General features: G+C 44.6%; 1 protein-coding gene across 7 annotated transcripts in view; it reads right to left on the bottom strand.

The window, feature by feature from the left end:
- Nucleotides 1-1,454: 1,454 nt before the first annotated feature.
- Nucleotides 1,455-21,638, bottom strand: part of UNK (unk zinc finger) — a 45,656-nt gene continuing 25,472 nt past the window's right edge. For 2 of the 7 annotated variants that reach the window (XM_027895642.1, XM_027895645.1), the window contains exons 8-17: nt 20,271-20,413; nt 18,907-18,954; nt 17,829-18,029; nt 13,607-13,675; nt 12,774-12,948; nt 11,556-11,657; nt 9,908-10,096; nt 6,866-7,047; nt 6,075-6,332; nt 1,455-5,724 (exon numbers count right to left, since the gene is read on the bottom strand). In XM_027895642.1, coding sequence (XP_027751443.1) covers nt 5,569-5,724; nt 6,075-6,332; nt 6,866-7,047; nt 9,908-10,096; nt 11,556-11,657; nt 12,774-12,948; nt 13,607-13,675; nt 17,829-18,029; nt 18,907-18,954; nt 20,271-20,413 — 1,523 coding nt within the window. In that variant the 3' untranslated portion in view covers nt 1,455-5,568. The remainder of the gene's footprint in view (nt 5,725-6,074; nt 6,333-6,865; nt 7,048-9,907; nt 10,097-11,555; nt 11,658-12,773; nt 12,949-13,606; nt 13,676-17,828; nt 18,030-18,906; nt 18,955-20,270; nt 20,414-21,638) is intronic. The other 5 variants (XM_027895644.1, XM_027895646.1, XM_027895647.1 and 2 more) reach the window with 5 other exon arrangements.

A 21,638-nucleotide genomic window follows, 5' to 3' on the forward strand; every position in this document is an offset into this window, starting at 1 on the left:
GCAGGAGGGATTAAGGCTCCCAAGGAAGCCATTTGCTGGCTTAGATCACTCGTTTCAGTGCAGAGAAATAATATTCCAGAGACAGGTCTGAGATTGCAGAGATGCTGTCGTGGGGGGGGGGGTGTGTTTCATTTCAGCCGGGCTCAGCACCCCAAGCCTGAGCTCTGCAGCTCATTTGGAGTTGGCACCTGATAACAACCAACCCCACGCTTCATCAGGAGGCTTAACTACACGAGGTTGTAGGTTTGAAGGTGTTTTTAGCTTATTTTTTAGCTCTTTGTTTAAAAATCGCTATATGCTCTCACTTTGCCCTGGGCTACCACCGCCCAGGTGGGTCCCAGTGAGCAGGTGGCACGGGCTGACCTCTGTTTTGAGGATGCTTGCACTGTATTATTCAAGGTGTTTCAGCTTAATTTTCAGCTCAGCTCCAGGCAGTTGGGTGGGTCTTTTCCCACCCCAAAACAAATTGCATCTTTTTTACAGAGAAGGACTAATAAACCTTGATCAGGGCCTAACTAACCCCATGGACCAGAGAATAGCCCAAGCATTAAAACATATATATGGCTTGCAGTACAAAAAACAGCTCCTAGTAAATGCAAGACTGAGGAGGAGGAGGAAGAAATCATCATCCTCATCCTGGTGAAGAACCCAACAGAGGCAGATTGCTGGAACACGAGAGGGAAGGGGACGGGCACTCACATTTACTGGTTTTTATTGTGTTACTAATAGTCTCTAATATAAACTGGGTGATTCAGATTATTGTTGTGATTGGACTGATAGGAAATGGTTGACACATCTTTGAAGCATTAATTAGAGCTAAACTAAAAGGTAATTCTTGGATCCATAGGTAAGGCATGTTCTTTTTGATGCCAACACGTGAACCTCTTGTTTGTATCTGCTGCGCAGGCACAGAGGTACTGGCTCATCTCTGCCCAGCCTGGCTCTTCCAGGACAGAAATCCATGTCCAGTCCAAGAATTTGGGTGATAAAAACCACCCTTTTCTCGTGGTTTTGCCATTTCCAAAGGGGTCTCTGACCAACCTAACTGCACCCCACCAATATTCCCCCTTTTCCACAGCGCCTCGACGAGAAAGGTGAAAGGCAACCCCCTGAAAAAAGGAGGCTTGACCCAGAAGTGAGAAATTATTCTAGGTAGTGTGAAAAGGAAAAGGCAAAAGTGGCCATGGATCTGCTGTTTTGAGGGCTCCCCAGCCCAGACCTCCCCACATCCAGCCGGGCACGCACGTGCACACACACACGCACACACCGCTTTGGTTTATCTTTTTTTTTTTTCTTAGCAAAAAAAAAAAAATTTATTGTCCTCTAAAAAAAAAAAAAAGAAAAAAGAAAAAAGAAAAAAAAATCCATCCTGCCCTTGGAAACTGTGACACAGATTGAGTTCTTTCCAGCCCCACATGCAAATTCACTCTGCCAAGAAAAGAGTCTAAACCAGGTTTCCGACAGCCAAAACACATATTTACAGAGTACGAGAGAACGACAGCTGAAATCACAGTTCTATACATGGAATCAACAACACGTTTTACACCACTGATCACCATTCTGCCAACTTCTACACGGACTAGGGGCGCTTCTGCCCAGTGCCCTTCCTCCTGGGGAAAGCAGGGAAGGGACTGGGCAAGAATTGCCACCAGAAATACTGCAGTGTGTATTATTATTATTTCTTTTAAAACGTATACTGTATTTATTTTGTTTTAACATTGGAAGCTACGGAGTGGGGAAGCCCCAGAAATCTCTCCGATGCAGTCACTACTTTGCAGGAATACTTCACCTTTAAAATACTAGGTTTTACATCAGTAACATCTATTTTGCTGTTGGCCATCACTCCAAGGATTATTATAACTCTGGAGGAAAACACTGGTAATATTCTTCCTTCTCAGGTGGGGGAAAAGGAGGAAGAGAGGAGGTTTGGAGGCTGGTGGAACAGCAATGGATGATTGAGTCCGTTCAGTGTTATGGGCCTCCTCCCAGGGTAAGGAATTCTCTTCATTGTCTCAGCTGCACAAGCCTTGCAAGTGGCTCAGGTTCAGCTTCAGAGATGCACAGAAAGTGTAAAACCCTTCAGCAGGGGATCAGCTGCACTGACCCCCCAGGGGTGGGGATCTGCTTAAGGAAATGTGCTCCAGCTCCGAGACCTTTCCCAGGTCCCTCCTGTGTCACCGGGTCTTTGCCACTGCTGGCACATGGCTACAGCATCTAGGGCTGGAGATGAGCTGAAAGTGCTCTTGTTAGCCCAGAATTGTAAAATCCTTCAGCTCCTGGCTCTCATCTACAGCTCCAGCCTTGCTTTTTGCTCTCCATTTACCCAGCATAGTGTTGCCCTAAGCCAGCTGCTTCTAGATTGGTTTTCCATAATAATGTAAAAATTTACTGACCTTTAGGATACTGTGGTTTCACAACACAACCACAGCTCCCTTCCCCCAGCCCTTCATCCAGAAGTGCCTGACCTACAAAATTAGTCACCGAGGTTCAACGCTTCTGAAGCTCCCAAAAATCGGGGGAGGGAAAACGTCATTGTCCAATAAGGAGTCTGTGTGAGGGGGCAGGACCCAGACGTGCTCAGGTCTGGGCTGCTCCTCAGGGAGCCTCGTGGAGCCAAACTTGGTGTTTAAGCCCCCTCAGTTGTGCCTTGTTACTGTGTGTCCTGTAAAGGGAGCTCCTGCTTCAGAAGGAAGCCTGACAGTACGTGACAGGGGCTGCACTTGTATTAGCACCAGGTTTATTTCAGCTCTTTTCACACCATACAGAAGCTGATCACAGACTCTTAAGCCTTAACTGCAGTGCTGTGATTATGGTTTGTCCTTCCTGCCTAAGGCAGGCAGCAAAAAACTGCTGGAGTGGGTCAGGAATGCTGCCCCTTCCCCCTGCTCTCACCTCATTTGGTTTGGAAATTGTCATAAAAGTGGCCCCCCAGAACATTCACAAAATATGCGTAGATGAAGTTCTCTCTTCCATCTGATGCTTAGGAAAATAAATTCACATTTCAGATACTCCTTTTCTTTTCTTTTTTTTTTTTTTTTTTTTTTTAAGCAGCAAACAAATTAATAAAAAACTAAATTTAGGAAGTGTTTCTTCAAGAACCAGAGGAAAGTGAGAAACAGTCTATGTGCTTGTGCAAAGAGAGTGCTGAGGGAGGTTGGGGTGGGGGCAAGGGAATGGTCAAGTGCTAATTCCTTCAGGCTGTTCTGCCATGAGTGCAGTGTGGCAACGGAAAGTCAAAATTTAAGGGCCACAGACAGGTGAAATTTTGAATTCTTTGGTCCTTCAGTATAAGTTTTAAAACAGAGAAACTGTTTTACTCAAAAGGGAAAAACATATTTTCTCTGGCCTGGAATTTTCCTTGTACCCCCTCCCTGCCTAAGCAAATGCACCCCACTGGAAACTGGGGGGGCAAACAGCTCTTCCCCCTCAACCCCCCAGCCCTGCATCACCCCCTGACTGGAATTCCCGTGGACACAGCCCAGAGCTGCCTCCAGGGGACAAATTCCAGCTGTGGGAATGGCTGCAGTCACAGGGCTGGTGCTGGACAGCTCTGAAAACAGAGGGTTGGCAAAAGGCAGCGTCACCCTGAGCAGCCCCCGGGGAGGCAGAGGAGCAGATAAACCCCCACGCTCATAAAAAGTGTTACAAACCATAGCCAAAACGGGCTGATCAGCTCTGCTGCTTATAAATATTAAAGTCCTGATTCAAGAGTTTATTTCCTATGATTTAAGTTAGTTACAAAAAAAAAAAAAAAATCAATCTTTTTAGTGAATTTTTTATCTTAATTGGGCTTTTTTTCCTCCTCCCCCCCCACTTTTAAATTTTTTTTTATTATTTTTTATTTTTCCTAAAAAAAAGAGAAATGTTCATGTATTTTAATAAAAGGTCTTTCCTTAAGATCAGACCAAGGCAGATGTGCTGCCCCATGGCACAGACATTCAAAGGCTATAACCAAACAACATAGCCACAATAGTCACTCAACAGTGTCTCTCCATTAAAAAAAAATTAAAAAAAAAATGATGCTAGTTACAATAAAATACACATGGAAAAAAAAAAAGCATTTTTACCAAAAAAAACCCAAAAACAAGTTAATGGGAAAACATAAAAAAGAACTACACAGAGCTGCACTTAAGAGATCATCTGGGAATGCATATTAACCCCTTCCATGGAGAGGAAAGGTGGAATTATGGAAGCAAACCTAATTATGTGTTTGTATTAAATATGAAGCTTTCTGAGAGGCTCTGGTAAAAATTCAGTTTTCCTACAACAGTGGGCTGCTGGAGGTTCCAGTGCTTTTCCAGGTCAGGGAGGGGCAGCATGGGAGCATCCCTGTGCAAAATAAAAATGTTTAGTCCAACTGAGTGGCCTTTTGGTTGAGATCCCAGCAGGTTACTGCAATCCACCTGATGTGAAAATCCAACGGACACACCGGTAAGGAGAAAGTCACAGGAAAGCTCAGCTGCTGGACAGGAAAAGGTGGTGGCATTTCCCTGGCCCGCTGGACTTTCTGTCACCACACACACCTCTAACACGAGGCTTTCTGGAGCCAGCAGTCCACAAACCAACCCTGAGCTGCTGACACAGGCAACATCAGCTCCCTTTAACAAAACTCAGCCTACCTGGAATTGGTTCATGCACTTCAGCAGTGACTACAAATCAGGTCCCTGTGGCTAAAACAAAACTGATCTGGTCTGAAACAGTAAAAAACCTCTAGACAGCCACCAGACAAAGGGGTGCCTGGAGAGAACTAACCTCTGCATCCAAATTTCCTTCATAAAGGGCTTCAGCTGACCCAAGGGCAATACTTTTAAGGCTGCTCAGACCTGGAACATGTTGGCTGTATCAGCAATGAACACCAGTCATTGAATTTTGGGGCTTGGCTTGCTCTAGGTCCAATAGAATTTATTATTTTTTTTTTTCCCTCTTTTCTTCTTTTCATACAAATATACAAAGAGCGTAAAAAAATTTAAAAAGTGAACTTCGCTGCTTAAATGACAGACAAAGTTCCTGCACATTCAGAGATGGGCAACGTGAGGCCCACCAGGCAGAGCTTCCATCAGGGGAGGACGGCTTTAACCAAGCTGGGTCAGTGAAAGAGCAGGGGGACCGAAGGCATGAACGAGTCATTTCAATCCACCTCGATCCTCCCCGCGATCTCAACTCTTCCTCTGGAAAGCACATGGAAGCCCCTCTTGCCCACTCTAAGTCCTTCTGGAAATAGTCAAAAATTTGTTATCACCTAAATAGAAAAGAGGAGAAACACAGACTCTTTGCAAATGGCCCTTTGATCTGTATTAAAAACAGCTCTCAAAGTTCATCAAGAGTTAGAATTAGTGGGGCACGGGTGAGGGGCAGTTTAGATACGGGATGTAAAATATTAAAAAGTGCTCTGCAACTAATTTTTTGTTTCATGTGTGTATGTGCCTGTGTGTGCATATCCCTACACACGCACAAACACGCACATACACACACATATATACATATATATACACATACATATATATATGTACGTATGTATAAAGTTAAAAAGTTCTATACGATATGATTAGAACGAGTGTCCCTGGAAGGTCACGACTGGAGAGAGTGGGGCCTGTTGGGATGGCAGATGGGGCACTCGCCCTCCTCGGCGCAGGTTTCACACAGCACTGCGTGTTGGCACGGTAACACCACCCGGTTCTCCTCCTGACACTTAAGGCATTTCACTGACTGCATCTGAAATACCGCCTGCAAGAGAGGGGGAACAGGGCACAGCGTCAGCAAAGGGGGCTGCACGGTTTGGGGGGCAGCAGGGAAGGACTTGCAGCTGTCCATCTGCCGAAGGAATAGCGAAGCAGCACGGCACGATGCCTTTTGGGACCTTTAGGATCAGCAGAGGAGCTTAGATTGACCCAAACTCTGTACTTCAGGCATAAAGATGGAGGCATTTTCCTGTAAGCTGGCTAAAACTCACTGTGGTTACATATGCTGGAAGCGCTCTGATAGGCTCCTGATTTCTGGTTAGATTAAAGAAAAGGGGGAAAGCCGAGATCTGCAGCAGCACAGGGAGCAGAGCCCTGCAAACCCCCGGCACTCACCTTGTCGACCTTCTCCAGGTTTGCCCGCAGCTGCTTCTGAAGGGTGTAAAGCGACGAGAGCGAGAGCGTCTCCAGGTCAGAGAAGGAGCGCAGGAACTGCGGGTCCTGGCCTGTGTGGATCCTCTCCAGCTCCTCCTGCAGTTTCTTCACTTGCAGCTCCAAGGCTTCCCTCTGCTCCCGGGCCAGTTCACATTCCATGTTAGCTGTGTTGGCGCGATCATTTGCTTCCTCTGCCTCCTTTTTCCAAGCATCACAAGCCTACAAGTTCCAACAAAGAGGGTAAAAGAAGCATCCTGAAAACTCCGACTCTCAAGAGAGTTCCAGGCAAAAGTATCCATTTCCATACACTCCTCACCAGTTCTTTCCAATCTGCCCTGCTCCCAAACTCTGAAACATGTCTGGAGCTTTGCTTCAAGGCGCTGCTCATTGCAGACATCCCATCTGGCTGGGCTGTGGTTCTACACATCTGGCTCACACCGTTAAAGGGGATGAACTTTGCATGCTGACAAATTACCGTGGATCAAAGTCAACTGGCAGGTCTGAGACACTGTCCAGTGCCTCAGTGCATCTGTTATGACACCTGGCCTTGCACTCCCAGCACCTGAACACATCAGGCACGGTGATTCAGCCCCTCTTTCCAAGGGAGGGGAATGAGAATGAAAATGCTGAAGAGAATCTGTAAAACCTCCAGCTCTATCCATCACCTCAGTGTCTGGAGAGCTGCTGTTGAAAGGCTGACACCCTCCTACTCTACACTCCCTAATCCTTGTTCCCAGGAGTTGCCCAAGTACCTGCTTGGCTTGTTTCCAAGACTCTTCCCACTGCTTTATTGTGCTGTTGGCCTCATCCAGTTCTTGTCGTAGCCGTGCCAGCTCCGCAGCACCTGGACCTGACAGAAATGCAGGTGAGGTACTGGGCGAAAAACTCCCCGAAGCAAAGTGTTCCCATATGCTGCTGTTCATCCCATTTAAACCTGTTTCACAGGGAAATAGAGAGGGTTATGTCACAGGTGCTGGCAATTTCCCCCTTTCCTCCCTACCCCTGTGAAATCCAGGCTTCAAAAATGTGTCAACAGGATAAAAAGTTCATCTGAAGGATCACTTTCATCCCCAGGACCCCGGAGTCCATCACAGAGGAACTTTATAGGGAAATTTCAGACCATTAAGCCTCATCTTTAGTGGAGGACCCATGATACTGAGTGGAGGCAACTCTTGAATCAGACTGCTTTTAGAAGCATCAGTTTTACAGCAGAGCTGACGATCAGCTGGAATCCCCCTTCTCACAGGAGAACCCAAGACCTGCTACTACATTCCCACTTTTCCATGCAGCACAGCCACCAGAGCTGGTTCACACAGCCCAGGCGGTGCTTCCTCTCACACTGCACCCTAAGAAACTCCTGCTTTTGGCTCCTCAGCCTGGGGCTTAGAAAAGGAGTCCCACTTGCAAACAGTGACATGAAAATGCTCCAAGTCATCACTGTTTCTGCGTGCAAAAACAGAACCAACTGGAAAATCCTGTTTATAAAAAGGCAGAGAGACAACAGTATCTACATCAGCTTCATCCTCAGCAGAGTTCTAGCCCAGAGCTAGTGAACAGCATCAGAGAGGACTAACTAATCACCTCCCTATTTTAGCTTCTTCAAATGAATTCTCTTTTCAGGGAGAAATTCAAGGCTTAGGAGACAAAGCAGTGGGAAATCAGCTGTAGACAAAACCAGCCATTTTTCCACTGAGTCCAATGTCTGTACTCTCTTAATAACAAAAATATTTTCACTTAAAATAATTACCCACACTTTGTACTCAGGGGAGAACTAGTAGGAAAAGGTAATATTGAGACAGTGTGGACTCTTACCCACACAGTTTGCTCCAGTTTGATGTGGGGATCATTTTCATGTTATGGTGCTCACCACTGGCTGTGAACATTCCTAAATTAAGTTGCAAGTGATAATTCTGATCTTAGAGCAGCTGAACTGTGTCTGCAAGTGAGCCCTGGTGCCAGCAGACTCTCACCCAGGTCTAACCCAGCACCACTGACTTCCCATTTAGTACCAGCCAAGACACAAATAGTTACAAAATTACAGCTGAAAAATAGTAACTTGTCTTCACCAAGGGCTCAAGGCACATTAACAACTCATTTAGCAGAGCAGCAAAGGATCTTTGCTGGCTCAGGCCACTTACCAGAGATCATTTCAGCTGCTCTGAAGGGTGTTCAGTCAAAAGCAAGAAGTTTTAATGGAATCCCGACTCACATTCTGTTTTTTAAACTTCAGTTTTCTTGAATGGGAATCTAGCACTAAGTGGGATGCTGGCAAGCCACAAATTCTGCCATAATGCTGATCAAGCTGATCTTGCAATTTGTTTTTACTCCCTCTTTCCACCTGCTGTTCTCATTTCACAACCAAAGTCTCAAACCTCTTTGGTCAGGAATGCCTTCTCTGCACATTTTGCATCAGCACAGTGGAAACCAGCCCAGGACTAGGTATTTTTAACCCAATTGCAACACAAAAAAAGCAATAACTACGCAGTCTACAGGTTACTTATGTGCATTCAGTAATTTACATGGAACAGACAGATTCCAGATTGCCAACTGATGGGTAACTATTTATATAATCTTCTCCAAACCTCACCAACTGGCATTTCAGGAAAATACCTAACCTTTTTCTTATAAATAAATTATTAAAATGCATTTGTGAATCTCTTGTCTTTTTTTTTTCTTTTTATTTGCATAAATACACAGTCAAGATAAAATATAAAACTCTTATTTCTTCTGAAATTAAAAGCAGGCCTTATCAGCAATTTTTCATTTCCTTACTAAAATGGGGACAAACAGCCAGCCTCAACCCTAATTAATAGCTGAGATAGCCTCTGATGTCTCTTATTACAGTCATTGTAAAAGCTGCTAAAGCCAAACAAACAGCAATGACAAGCATGGAAACATGGGTTTGGGCTGTGCAAACAAGGGATGCAGTTACACAGATAAGTGCATGAAGAAATAGATTACAAAAGCATGTAATCGTTTTATTAGGTTAAGCTGAATATTAGAGATTAAAGTGTATCTCAGATTTGAAGAGGCATGTATGTCTAGCATCAATAGAGATAATTATTATTTACTGTTATTAGCAGAAATGAGCAGAACTGGTGTCACTGTAGCCTGGAGCCCAAATAGCTTTATTTCTCATGGCAACCCTGTGTCTTGATAACAAAATAGTTTGTCCCCTCAGTCCCCAGTTCTTCCTGATACATCTGAAGCTCCAAAGCAGTTTCTCCTCCCTTCACTCCCTCATACAGGAAAGAGATTCTTCAAGGAGGGAAAGGAGCCAAGGGGACAAAGCTGGAAAAATAACTCTTTGTAAAGTCCATACTGCAAAACGGGTGCAGAGCATCAAATAGGAAAAAAATTACAATGCTCCAAGCCTGCTCTAGAGCTCCCAGAAGCCAACCTGACCCACAAGCAGCCCCAAAGGCAACCTGCAATCCCTGCCTTAAATAAGCAAAGCTGGGGACCCAGCTCTGACTTTTATATGAAGTCTCAGCACAGAACTGTTGGCAGGAAAAGGCAGAGCTCTTTTCCCTGAAAGGCATCATCAGAGCAAGTCAATTAACCTATCTGCCCCTTTTCCTCAGCCTAGAAACAGAGAAAGTAGAGGGAATTGCTCCCTTGCTCACAAGGTATTAGCTGATTTTTGGAAAAGCAGCTTCTAGTACCGTTGCTGGGAAGAAGAGATACAAATGACAGCAGTGAAATAACACATTAAAATTAAAGCCAACTTAAAAGAAAATACTTACATGGCACAGACAGGCATGTACATGGGGACACACACACTGTGCATTTACCTAATGATCCATGAGAAGCTGATGTCCCCAGGAACGTGTTTTCTGATTGGCTTAAGTGTCCCTGGGGCTGATGGAGGAAATGCGATGAGAGGCTGACCGGTGGAGAAGGAGAGGCAGAGTGAAAGGAGGCAGAGCTTCCAAGGGACCCGGGGATATTTACAGGAGCAGAACTTTGCAGCAAACTCCCACCTGGACAAAGAACACACAGAGAGGATGGCTATGTATGACCATGAGGTGTGGGCACAGGGCAGGAGTTCAGAGCAGAAGGCAGCAGGTTCCCTTTCTCCTCCCTAAGCCCCTCGGGATTCCCTCCACTTCTCCTCGTGTTTCATTCCCCTCTTGGCCTTTAAGAGGAGCACTGAAGCTGCCATCCCATGACCCACGCAGGTTAAGGCCCTGCAGAATTCAGTGGATCATTCTTTCACTGGCCAAAGCAACAGCAGGTTTTGTGAGCAGAGTTCAGTCTGCAGAAGATGAATTTGGTAAAATACTCTATCACGAAAAATTCACTGCAAAAAACACGTGTCTCTGCCTCTAATACGTCCAAACAACCTGTAATGAGAAGACTATCGTGCTGGGTGAGGTCATGATCTTAACCACTAAAAATCAGTGACTAGCTTTGGTTAGTTCAGACATACCTGAGTGCCTGGATCTATCAGTAATAAAAAATCCAAATAAACGAAAGCCTAAGCTCAAAAGACATCAACTTTCCTTACACAGGAGGTTATTCTGCCTGCCACACAGATTAAGGGAGGTCTCAGCCCTGCTCCCTCCTCAGAAGATCCCCAGGTAACACCAGCCCTGATGGGAAGAGAAAGAGAAGGAGGATCCCTAAAGCACTGCAGATGGGGAGCAGCAGAAGCAGGGCTGGCAGCAGACAGGTACAGTAAACTCCCCCACCAGGCTCTATCCTTTGGCAGGGAAGTGGAAGTGATATTCTTTAGGGCTCTTTCCACCAGCTCCCTTCCTACCTCTACAGCTCCAGGCAGCGCAGTTCCCTTGGAAACCTTCTGACAACCAGAGTCAGCTCCCGTTCAAACACCTGCTTTAGCCAGAAACTACAACCACTGCCACAAAGCTACACTTCGTTTTTCCCTGGACACCCATCAGAGACAGGCAGAAGAGGCCTTAGCCTACCTCCACATATCAAAATGAGACAGACATTACAGGAATCAAATCAGCAGACCATGACGACACTTCTGTGACAGATGGATGGCATTACCAGGTCAGTGAGTTTCCTCTTACAGCTAGGGAGAGCTTTCTGCTTAAGGTGCAAATTGTTATGCTTTGGTTTTTAAATGTATCAGATGCCTTCTAGAGTCCACTTACACACTCAAAAAAAAAAAAAACAGGAAAAAAAAAGAAAAAAAAAGAAAAAAAAAAGAAAAAAAATCAAACAAGTCCCATTCAGTCTCAAGAAACATCCCCAAGACATCTGGGCCCAATGGGAACAGCTCAGCTCTGCTAGTCAGTAAGGGCAAGCTCTCACTTCAAAGGTGTTCAGGGGTTGCCAGAGTTTGTTATCATTGCTGTTTTAACCAATGTTATTTCGGGACTGGTCTTAGAGCTTGGTTGGGCTGGCTCCACTGAGGTGACTGGGCAACACTGCTTGGCAGAAGATAAAGAAAGCTCTGTTGCTTTCATGTACCTATCATGATGCCACTCGTGTGGGGCACTGTGCTGCTGTCAAATGTCTTCTCCAGGGCAGCCACTCCGAATTCATTCAGGTCCAGGTCATCCAAGGCAGACTCTGCCAGACACAGAGGTACCAATTATGTTATAAAGGACCAACAACTTCAAGAGATAGGATGGCCCAAAGAGCCTACATGCAGAGGAGCCTGCACTCTCTATTTGTCAGGGCCCTGCTCTACGCCCTGTTCTGAGACTGTTTGGCAGAAGAGTCATGGGCAGCTTTTCAATTCAGGTTCTTTTACCTGATCTGATTTCTTTTTGTCTCAAAGTGTTCCCAAATGTTTTTTGAAAACAAAAATCTCATGAAATAACAGCAGATCCCATAAGCCTTCCCCAAACTGCTCTCATAAATCTGTCTCTAACATGAAGGAACGCTGGCTGATGGCATGTCTGGGTCTGGCTTGTGCTTTGTCCCTACCTTCCCAAAAAGTAGAAGGGGAACACTGAAAAACATCTCTGAGGTTCAAAGATAGGGTAAAATAAAGCTTATTAATGCCTGCAAGGGTTATATCTGTTTGAACATGCCTCATCACTAATGATGATCAATATAATTCCATCCCACACATGCCCACTCATTTCTATTATTATTTTTATCAAATTAGTGAGATCACCTCAGAAATGTTATATTTAATTAAAAAAAAAATGAAAAAAAGAAAAAAGAAAAACGGGTGACCAAAAAGCCTGTACCTATCTAAGAGTGACTCCACTCTCTGGATTCTCATATTTTCCTTTTTCTTTCAGCCTCTGTCCTACACTCTATGAAGGGCGAGTCCTTACAATCTACCTGGTGGCAGCCCTGGCTATAAAAATTTTCATTTAGAACATCAGGGATTGTAACTGTGGAAAAATGCCCCTGTGATTTCCTGCCTAGTCCAAGACCTCTTTGTCACTTTGACAAAAACCTAAAACTAAGGCCCTTTACAACCATGTGACATTCTGAGTAAGTGGCTCAGAGGCCTCCAGTTGGTCCCGTGGGGTGAATTTCAATCCATAATGACCTGCAGAAAACATCAGATGTGTCACAGTCACAGAACAAGCCTCGGGAATCCGCCAGCACTGACAGAGACGGAAAACTGGAGGTCACTGGAACACCCACGATATTCCAACTCTCGTACCTGGCGCTCCGAGCCTGAGGAAGCCCCACCAGCACGAGTGAAAAAAAAAGCAAAGTTACCTATGACAGACTCAACGGTGTCACTGGTTGGGTAGAAGGGAAGGGCATTGGCATTCATGCCTGGAATGCTGCTGGTGCCAGCAGGGCTCGGGGGTGTTGCAGCCAGACTGGAGGTGATACTAGAGGAGATGCTGGATGTCAGCGGGCTCCCCACTGGGAGAATACCCAGAATGTCCTGAAACAAGAGTTTGAAAAGGGAAAGAGGAAGGAAATAAAACATCTTTATAGAAGAACCCCTTCAGAAGCATGCAGGAAGGAGCCAAAGATCAGCAGCAAACCTGTTTCCTGCCTGCTTCCAACCTGACAGATGGCTACTACTGGGCTGGGGGTGGGGAGAGATTAACAGCTTTTCTTTAATTTCTATCGACTGTTCTCCATTTCATGTCCCTCCCCCAGTATTCTAAACATCTTTCAGGCTGCCCCAGAATTAACTCCTGTGACCCACAGGTTGCATGCAATCACAGCCAAGGGCCACACAATCACTCACTCACTTCAGCACATGACTTAGAACCTGATATTAAATTCCCTTTGCCAAATCCTTGAACTTAGATGACTTCAGAGATCCATTCCAGCTCAATTTTCTGTAATTTGAAGACTCTCTCCAGCACGGTCCAGCCCTCTGAATCCATCCTGAATTCATTCAGGTCTAACTACTCACAAATAACACCTCCAGCAAATCATCCCATCCTCATAAAGTAATCCCTCCAGCTGAGCATCCCTAATGGTGTCTGGACTGTTATTTACTCCCTGCAGAGCTGTCTGGATCCACAGAGATTTCTCAGGGCTGGTGGAAGCACTGAGCTGGGTTCAGAGCCCTGCTGGCAGTACCGTACCTGTTTGGGCTGTAACAAAGGTTGCTCCTGGCTCCTGTGTTCCAGTGAGTGGGACTTCATTTTTGCTTGCTGCAGTGAAGAAACAGAACAAAAAGACAAGCAGAGGGATTATTTAGCAAAATTTAAAATGGGAAACACAGTCCACTCCTCTCTGGGTCTGCCCAATGCATCAGAGAACTTGGAGAGAGGGAAAGCACAGCAAACTGAAAACACTCCCAAGTAATTTATGCTTTCTGTACACCAAGGCAAAGACTTGTCACTCTGACATTTGCCTTCAGTGCTGCTCTAAGTCCCCTGCTATCACAAAGCACATCCTAAGAACCAAGATCAAAAATGAATTATTTTGCCTTGCTATAACTAACTCATCAGAACTACTAGCATCTAAAAACCAGAAAGGGCCAGAAACGGTGGGAGGCACACTACATTTTTAAATTATGTAAATATTTTTCAGTTGGGGGAAAATAAAGTCTGTAGATTATGTTTTCTCTCAAACTCTTCCAGCTCCCAGCTAGGACTGCAAAGTAAAATACAGTGATAACTAATCAACTTTCAAAACAACATCATCAGAACTGATTTTATAAAAAAATCCTTCCCCCATCCATTAACATGAGAGCTCAAAGCTATAAAACATAAGTGAGGTTAAGACTGCCTGGGATTGCAAAAACTTCACAACGCCAACATATATTTAGAATTCCACTATCCAGCCTAAAAATTCAGCTTAAGGACCTTCCAGCACTATATCCTTAACGGATATCAACTCTCTTGCCTTGCAACATCAGTCATTTCTGATGGAACTCAGTTGGGAAGGAAGTGGCCTCGGGAGCCTGACAGTGTGTAACGGTCTGTCTGCAGACCTTGCTCCCTTCCTCCCATGCTGTGACATGGCACAGGGAGATCAATCACAGCCTCTGGGCACAGAGAGGGAGCAAAATAAAAAGTACTGAGAGCCAGTGCTGCCTGTTTACTCCCTCTCCAGCCTCCCCAGTCTGAAACACAGACATATTCCAGGCATGAAGTGCACACGATGGTTTTTATCCCAAATGCAGGCAGGGAGATGGGGACAGCAGCCCACCACGCTGACCTGAAGTGATATGCCTTGACTTCTTGGCTTAAACAGTCTCATGACAAAGATAAATGATTGCTGGAGAGGGATGACATAACCAGACAGGCGAAATGAGCAGCGGAAGAATTCACCCCTCGGTTTTACTCCATTAAATCATTTCCCCTGCTCAGCTGTATGCCTGTGGGCAGATGGGGGAGGTCAAAGCCTGGCAGCCAGGCAGTTGAGATACGGACACAAAGATCCTTCTGCAGTGGGTACCACTCTCTCACGCTTCCCTGAACAACATGCAGTGTGTTTACACACAGCAGAACTGCCACTGAACCCATCACGGGCTTGTTCTCCTTTGTGAGCGGGAGCTGCGTTAACGTGAGTGCCTCTGTGTGTGTCTGATAACACGCCTGCTACATAATCCAACACATCCCTGCCCCCCTGACACTCCTCTGAACACAAAATGTGCTATCACAGACGTCACAGCTGAAGGGAAGGCACACACACAGCCGTGCCCCCACTGAGAGGCTTCCTGCCAACGTAGGGAGGTTGCTCTGCTGCAGTTAACTCTGACTGGAAGGGTTTTTTTCCCTTTAAGGGGGAGAAAAGTGAACCCATTTCCACGTTAGTCCCAATTCCCACTGCCTTGAATTCACAAAACTTGAGCAAACCAAATGTCACCACTAAGCCAGTCTCCTTTAGCTCTGAATAATATTAGAAAGGGCACATATCGAGACAAAAATTCAAGGGACAGGCTGAAATTCTCCAGCTTACTCTGTTGCAGTCAGGGAAGAGAACAAGGGACATAAATTATGAGTGAAACGAAATGTTTTCTGACCAGCATGGAACAAACCTGCTGTGCTGTGTGTCAGGACTTGGGAACACCTCCTGGTTGTGGCATTCAAGTCCTTCCAGTGCAGCCAGCATTTTTCCAGCTTGCTAAATCTTTTGGGACTCGGAAAAAGTATTTTTAGCTTTAACTGCTGGCTCAGCCTTACCACAAACTATGTGGAATCTATTAAGACAGAAGGTGCATTTTTCATTCTAATAAGATAGAAACTATTTGTACTAATTCTACAGAGGAAAAACGACAAGCCCATTGCATAGCTGAGCCAGAGCGTCTCCAACGTTTTTATATAGGAGTTGACAAAGTTAAATGCCTAATTAGTGGTCCAATTTACAGGGTGTATGAGAATCTCTGGTGCCCACTGCAGCCAAGGGGAATTACAGAAGATTTTAAAAAGTAAGTAATTACAGATTAAAATAAAATTAAATCAGGACACTTTTGAGACACCTAATTTTGTCTGTAGAAGCCTAGCATAAGGCAATTGTGATTACTTCTGTCTATACCTTAATAGCTATTTATTCCACAGGTTTTGCTTAATTAAAGCCACATAATTAGGAAGCTACGTGAATACAGTATCTTTGTAGCACAGATCCAACTTCAGATATAAATACTCATCCTCTGGCCCTCCTTTTAAAAGTCCTATTCATGCTCCATCCCCTTTCTCCCTGGCTCAGGCTTGCTGCCCATTTTCTCCAAAGCAGGGCCTCCCTGGCACTCTGCCTCTGCTGGCAGCAGACAGGGGTTCTCTCAGTCCTTCAGCTCTGGGTTCACTCCTCCTTTGCAGCAGAGGCCACAGAGAACGAGGACATGCTTCTTCTTTTGTTTCTAAACAACTGCTACAAGCTGCTGTGCCCATGAGAAGCGCCAGGATCACAGCATGGTCTGCTCTTTACCCCCAAAGACGCGTTGCATCAATTTGCAGTTTCCTAAGCCACGTCCCCGTTAAGCCAGACAATGGAAGCATTTATAAGAGAGCACACATGCATACAGCTTAATCTGGATTTGTCACTGCATCATTTTAATTAGACTAAACAGTGTTCAAGACTTGGTCCTACTGCAAAGCTCGGTCATATTTTCCCAAAGCCGTAAGATTAAATAAAACAAACCCCATGGATTCTGCTTCTAAATTCAACAACTTTATGCAAGACTTTGTCTGGACGGGATATTTCCACTGTTTTCTCCCAGCAGTGCAATACAGAGGCAGCAGTACAGGCTCATTAAGGCTGACTTCTTTAATGTCACAGACAAGAGCTTAAACATAGCCAGGCTGAAAGCAGCTCTTCTCTTCTCACTGTTCTCAGGCAACACACACTGGCTGCCTGAGTATTCTTATTCAATATTTTTTTGCAAAAGAACTTGGAGATATTTTTGCAGGCACCTCCTCATGCAAGTCGCTATTCCCTTCCCCCAGAATCAAGATGTTGTTCTATTACAATTACAAACCAAGTGAGAAATACAAACTGAGACCGAAGCTCTGGGTTGGGCTCAGGTTGGAAGGGACGGTGCAGAGAAACCATTCATTGTAACATCAAGGAAGGAAATTCACAGTAAGAAGGTGACTGTGGAAAAGCTCATGTGTGGCAAAGAGATGGAAGAGACTGCTCCAGGCCTAAGGAGCACTATGAATAAGGAATGACACCAGGAAAAAGATTGGGGAAGTAGCATGGCGAGACTGGGATAGCCAAAAGTGTTAAGAGGGAATGTCATTAAAAGATATGGGTTGAGTAGGATTCAGAGGATTCTTCCAATGAGAATGAAGAATTGAAATTTAATACAGAAGCCATAGGAGAGAGTCAAGGATCAGAATGATAGGGGCCAGAGAGGCAAGACACAACTAACATGACATTTTTAATACACCAGAGAAATGAAGAGTGAAAACAGAAGACAAACCAAGTCACAGAGGGCAAGGTAAGAGACTGGAGTGGGAACAGAGAAGGAAGGATGAGACAATGAGACAATACAGCGAAAGAAACAGCAACTCTAGGCAAGGATCTAAATATGGAAAAAGAAAGACCAAGAAGGGATGTGGGAAGCTACCAAGGGTCAACACAGGACAGGAGTTGTGAGGGGTTGGGAAAACAAGCACCAGCTCCACTTCCACAAACAGAGTGTGTGATGGCAGCAAGGCAGACAAGAACGGATGTAAGATGAGAGGGGCTGGAAGGGAGGCTGAAAGCAACAGCAGAGATCTGGAAATGCACATGAGAACAGTGCTCTTTTCCCACTCCTGTTCCATCGAAAATAAAAACACAATCAAGCTAGACTGCGCAATCTCTCGTTCTTCCTCATCCCCCCAGCTCTTCCAGCCAATACTCCCTACTAACCTGGCATTTGAAACTCTTCAAATACTCGGCCCCCACCTGATCTTCTCGCTCAAACCCCGGTGCCTTCTTGTAGCTGCCGGCTGCTGTTACTGAGTCTGCAGGAAAACCAATGGTCTCCAAGCTGTGGGGCTTTCCAATGGCACCGGGAGGAGACCCACATATATTAGATGGGCTTCCAAGACTGCTGTTCCTACAAAGAATCTGACAGAAGGAACAAGTGTCAGGAAAGTACAGCCAGCCAAGAGCAATGACACGAAGGGGAGAGGCACCTCGTGGAAGGGCTCAATTCACTTCACTGTTCGTAGATTGATTACACTGACAGTCAACAAAACTACACAAGCTTTCAGTAAACAGTAATTAAAAAAAAAAAAACAGGGAAAAGTTCCACTGGATTTTTACAGTCCCACAATTATGGTTTTACTGTCACTACTTTTCACTACAGCTCTAGTGACATTTATCCTTTTTTGAAGCCTCAGATGTGACTGATCCAAGTTTCCAACCTGACCATAACTCTCTTCTCTTTCCTTAGGCTACAGTGGATCCTGTCTGACTCTGGGTAGTAGTGTGGAACCTGGAAAGGTGCTCTGGCAGTCAGAACAACCAAACATACCTGAGCTATTGTGAAATATTGTGTTTTTTGCTTTCCAGTTGGAAATCTGAAAGCTTTAATGCAGATATTAAAGCTGTATCAAGAGCTGCATTAAAAAAAACTCAATGATTTCCAGCAGTTCCATTCTTTGGACTAACACCAGGGACCACAATCACATGCAACAAGGCTAGTTTTGCACTGTAGATGAAGCCACAGACAGCAGTAAGATGAGCTTTAGAGAATGTGTCCACCTGGATCAATGCAAATATCCCATTTCTCTGGGACAAAAAACTATTCACCTGCACTGACAAGCACGACTGTGCTCCAGACATCACAGATTCAAATGTGGCACAGTCTGGGCTGGCATTAGGGGAAGAAAAAAAAAAGAAAAAAAAAAAAGAAATGGAGCAGCCTACAATGTTTTGGTTTTATTTTTATCCAGACATTCTGCTGTCCACGCTTCCCTACAGTCGCAAAGATACTACTCACTGTGGTGGAGGTGGGGCTAGTTGGCAGAGTTCCTGATTTATTCCACACCTACAGTACAAATACAAAACAGAACAGGCCACGTGAGGCTGGCAGCTACAGGGACCTTTTTTTTTTTTTTTTCTCTGACTAATTCATCATGTAAAATGATCACCAGCAAAGCCATATTTGTTTGCAAGCTACATGCAGATGCCCTGTGGAGTGATGAAGTCACAGACAGACATGTGTTGCCACTTGGCACATATCCAAGGATTAGGAAAGACTGTTTAAAAGACTAAGAGCCTGAGATAGAAAAGACCTAAACGGTCTAATAAGTAGGAGATACCTTCAACTTCTCTGCAGCTTTCAGAGAACTTAGATGATACGTTCATAAGATGAAGGGGATTTGATTTTTACTGCTTTCCACAGTGTTATTTAGTAAGAGACAATATTACATCCAGACTTTTTGAGATCTGTTTGGAATTCTAGCTGCAATCACATCCAGGACAACTATGAACTGTTATGTTGGCTTTGGCACCAACAAAATCAAACTCAGCTTCTCTTTTGAAAGAGGGAATAAGATAAAACAGAGGTCCTAAACGAGTTCACCTCATTCTGACCAGTTTTAAATGAGTTAAACTTGTGTCATTTTACCTCCTCAAAACCTCAACCAACCATTTGAAAAGGTTACACACCTTATCGAGAGCAGTGCAAACGGGAAAGACTTAACAAACAGAAAAAAAAAAAAAGTAAAAATGTAGTCTTGCATTCCATGGGCCTCTTATCTGACTGTGAGTATCTGTTCAGCATTTAAACATCTCCCTTCTTGGATGGATAACTAAAATAAAGTATTACCAACAGTCTGGGGCATTACTTAAACATATTTTAGAGCTGAGCTATCCCCAGCAGTAGGAGAGGAAGGGAACTAAGGATATCCTATAATGCAACACACAATATGCACGAGCTAAGCCTCTGAGATTACATATGTAAACAAACTCAATTGTAGTTATGTGCTTTGGAGGTTGTTGGCTCACAGCCTTTAATTAGAGGACTTGGAAACTAAGCCCAATATGTACCTCCAGACAGGAAGAAGTTGAGCTTCATGTGCGGATGTATTCCACTTTCCTGAAAGTACATCAACAAACTCTGCACAGAGGGGGAGGCTTAGAAACTTTAGAGGTTGAGAGGATGATACTAAAGCCACTGAATGTATGTTCAAAAAAAAAAAAAAATTAGATCTCTCTAAAAAGCGTGGAGCTGAGAACCAGAAGAAAAATCTCATATCCTTTGGGCTTTTGGATAGTTAAGATTTTCATTCTTGGGAGACCAGAACAGCGACTCAGAGAAACCCAGACTATGGACAAGGCCTCTCCCCCAGGGCTACATACATTGCTAAGGTCTGGGGCGTGCGGGCTGGAAGGGCTGACTGGAACAGAATCCCCAGCTGCTGATGGCATGTACATCACCGGTCCTGGCTGTGTGGGGCTGGACACGGCCGAGGATTGCTGCAGATCTTCACTGAGGGCAGGCTCTGCATGGGAGAAAAGCACAGGCAGCATTACTCAAAGCTGTAAAACTGCAGCGGGGCACAAGACATTTAGGAACAAGAGTACCTAGATACTCCTCAGAGGAAAAAAGTATTCTATAAGCACCTGCTTGTAAGTATAGAAGCAAAGAGAAACCTTATTTGGCAAACAGCTACCACTCCTCTAACACTCCTTACATTATTACTGCCATCACATATACACTGTGCTGCTCTTTAGTCCATTAACGCTGCTCCAAAATTATCTTCCCTGCATGAATTGTGTGCTATTCATTCAGCTCTCCTGAACTAAGCAGAGCTTCCTTCATTGCTAGGCACAGAGTTGATGGGTGCATTATAATTAGCTGAGGGAGTTAAGTTTCCATCTGTGCTCAGTACAAACCATTATCAAAAAAAGAAAAAGTGTCAGTGGCTCAGAAGGTAAAGATGCTGTAGACCTGTAGTACTGACATCTAACACGAGTCAGCATCTTTACAAAAACTATAGAACCGACACTACACCTGCACTGCAGTATCTCTGAAGTGCTGGTTTCAACACATTTCTTGCAAATAATCAGCAAAAGTCATGCCTAGAGCAGGTATTTTAATTGAACTAGGTCCTCAGTGTTCAGCTGGCTAAGGAAGGAGTGAAAGATGTAACTCCATAAGACAGCACAAGAAATAACCAGGTTGGAATGACTAAAGTGCCACAGAATGTTACTCTCCCTTTAAGTAGTACAATATCAAGAGCAGCAATCTTGTTAGGAGTAAGGCATCCCTAATCAAAATACTACATTATACCCAAGGAGTTTGCAAAACACTGTTCCTTTTTCAAGATTTCATTCTGTAAAGCTTGCTGGATCACACTGTGTAGTTGCACTGCTGTGTTTTGGGCCATTACAGCCCACAGCTCCAGCTATAATTATTGCTTGTCAACAAGGCCTCCTATAAAAGGAACTGCATAACCTGCAGGGAATTTACTCTCCCCGTTCCTTGACAAAGGCAGCAATTACTAATTCCCTCATTTACAAAGGATAATCAAGTAACAAAGAGATTTTCTCAAGGCCATGTAGCGAGTCAGTATATCAGAGCCAATCTACTGAGTTCTGAGTAACCTGCTCTAATTGCTGCAAAGTCAGCAGTGACACTGGAGTGTAGAAACCCAGTAGGAGCCATAGGACAGGAACTAACCATTATTCATGAATGTTAGTATCCACCTGTACAAGGAACTCCCA

The sequence above is a fragment of the Empidonax traillii genome, unplaced genomic scaffold (genome assembly GCF_003031625.1).
Source record: "Empidonax traillii isolate 1590-97213 ecotype Southwest subspecies unplaced genomic scaffold, ASM303162v1 scaffold462:size771534, whole genome shotgun sequence".
Lineage (NCBI taxonomy): Eukaryota > Metazoa > Chordata > Aves > Passeriformes > Tyrannidae > Empidonax > Empidonax traillii.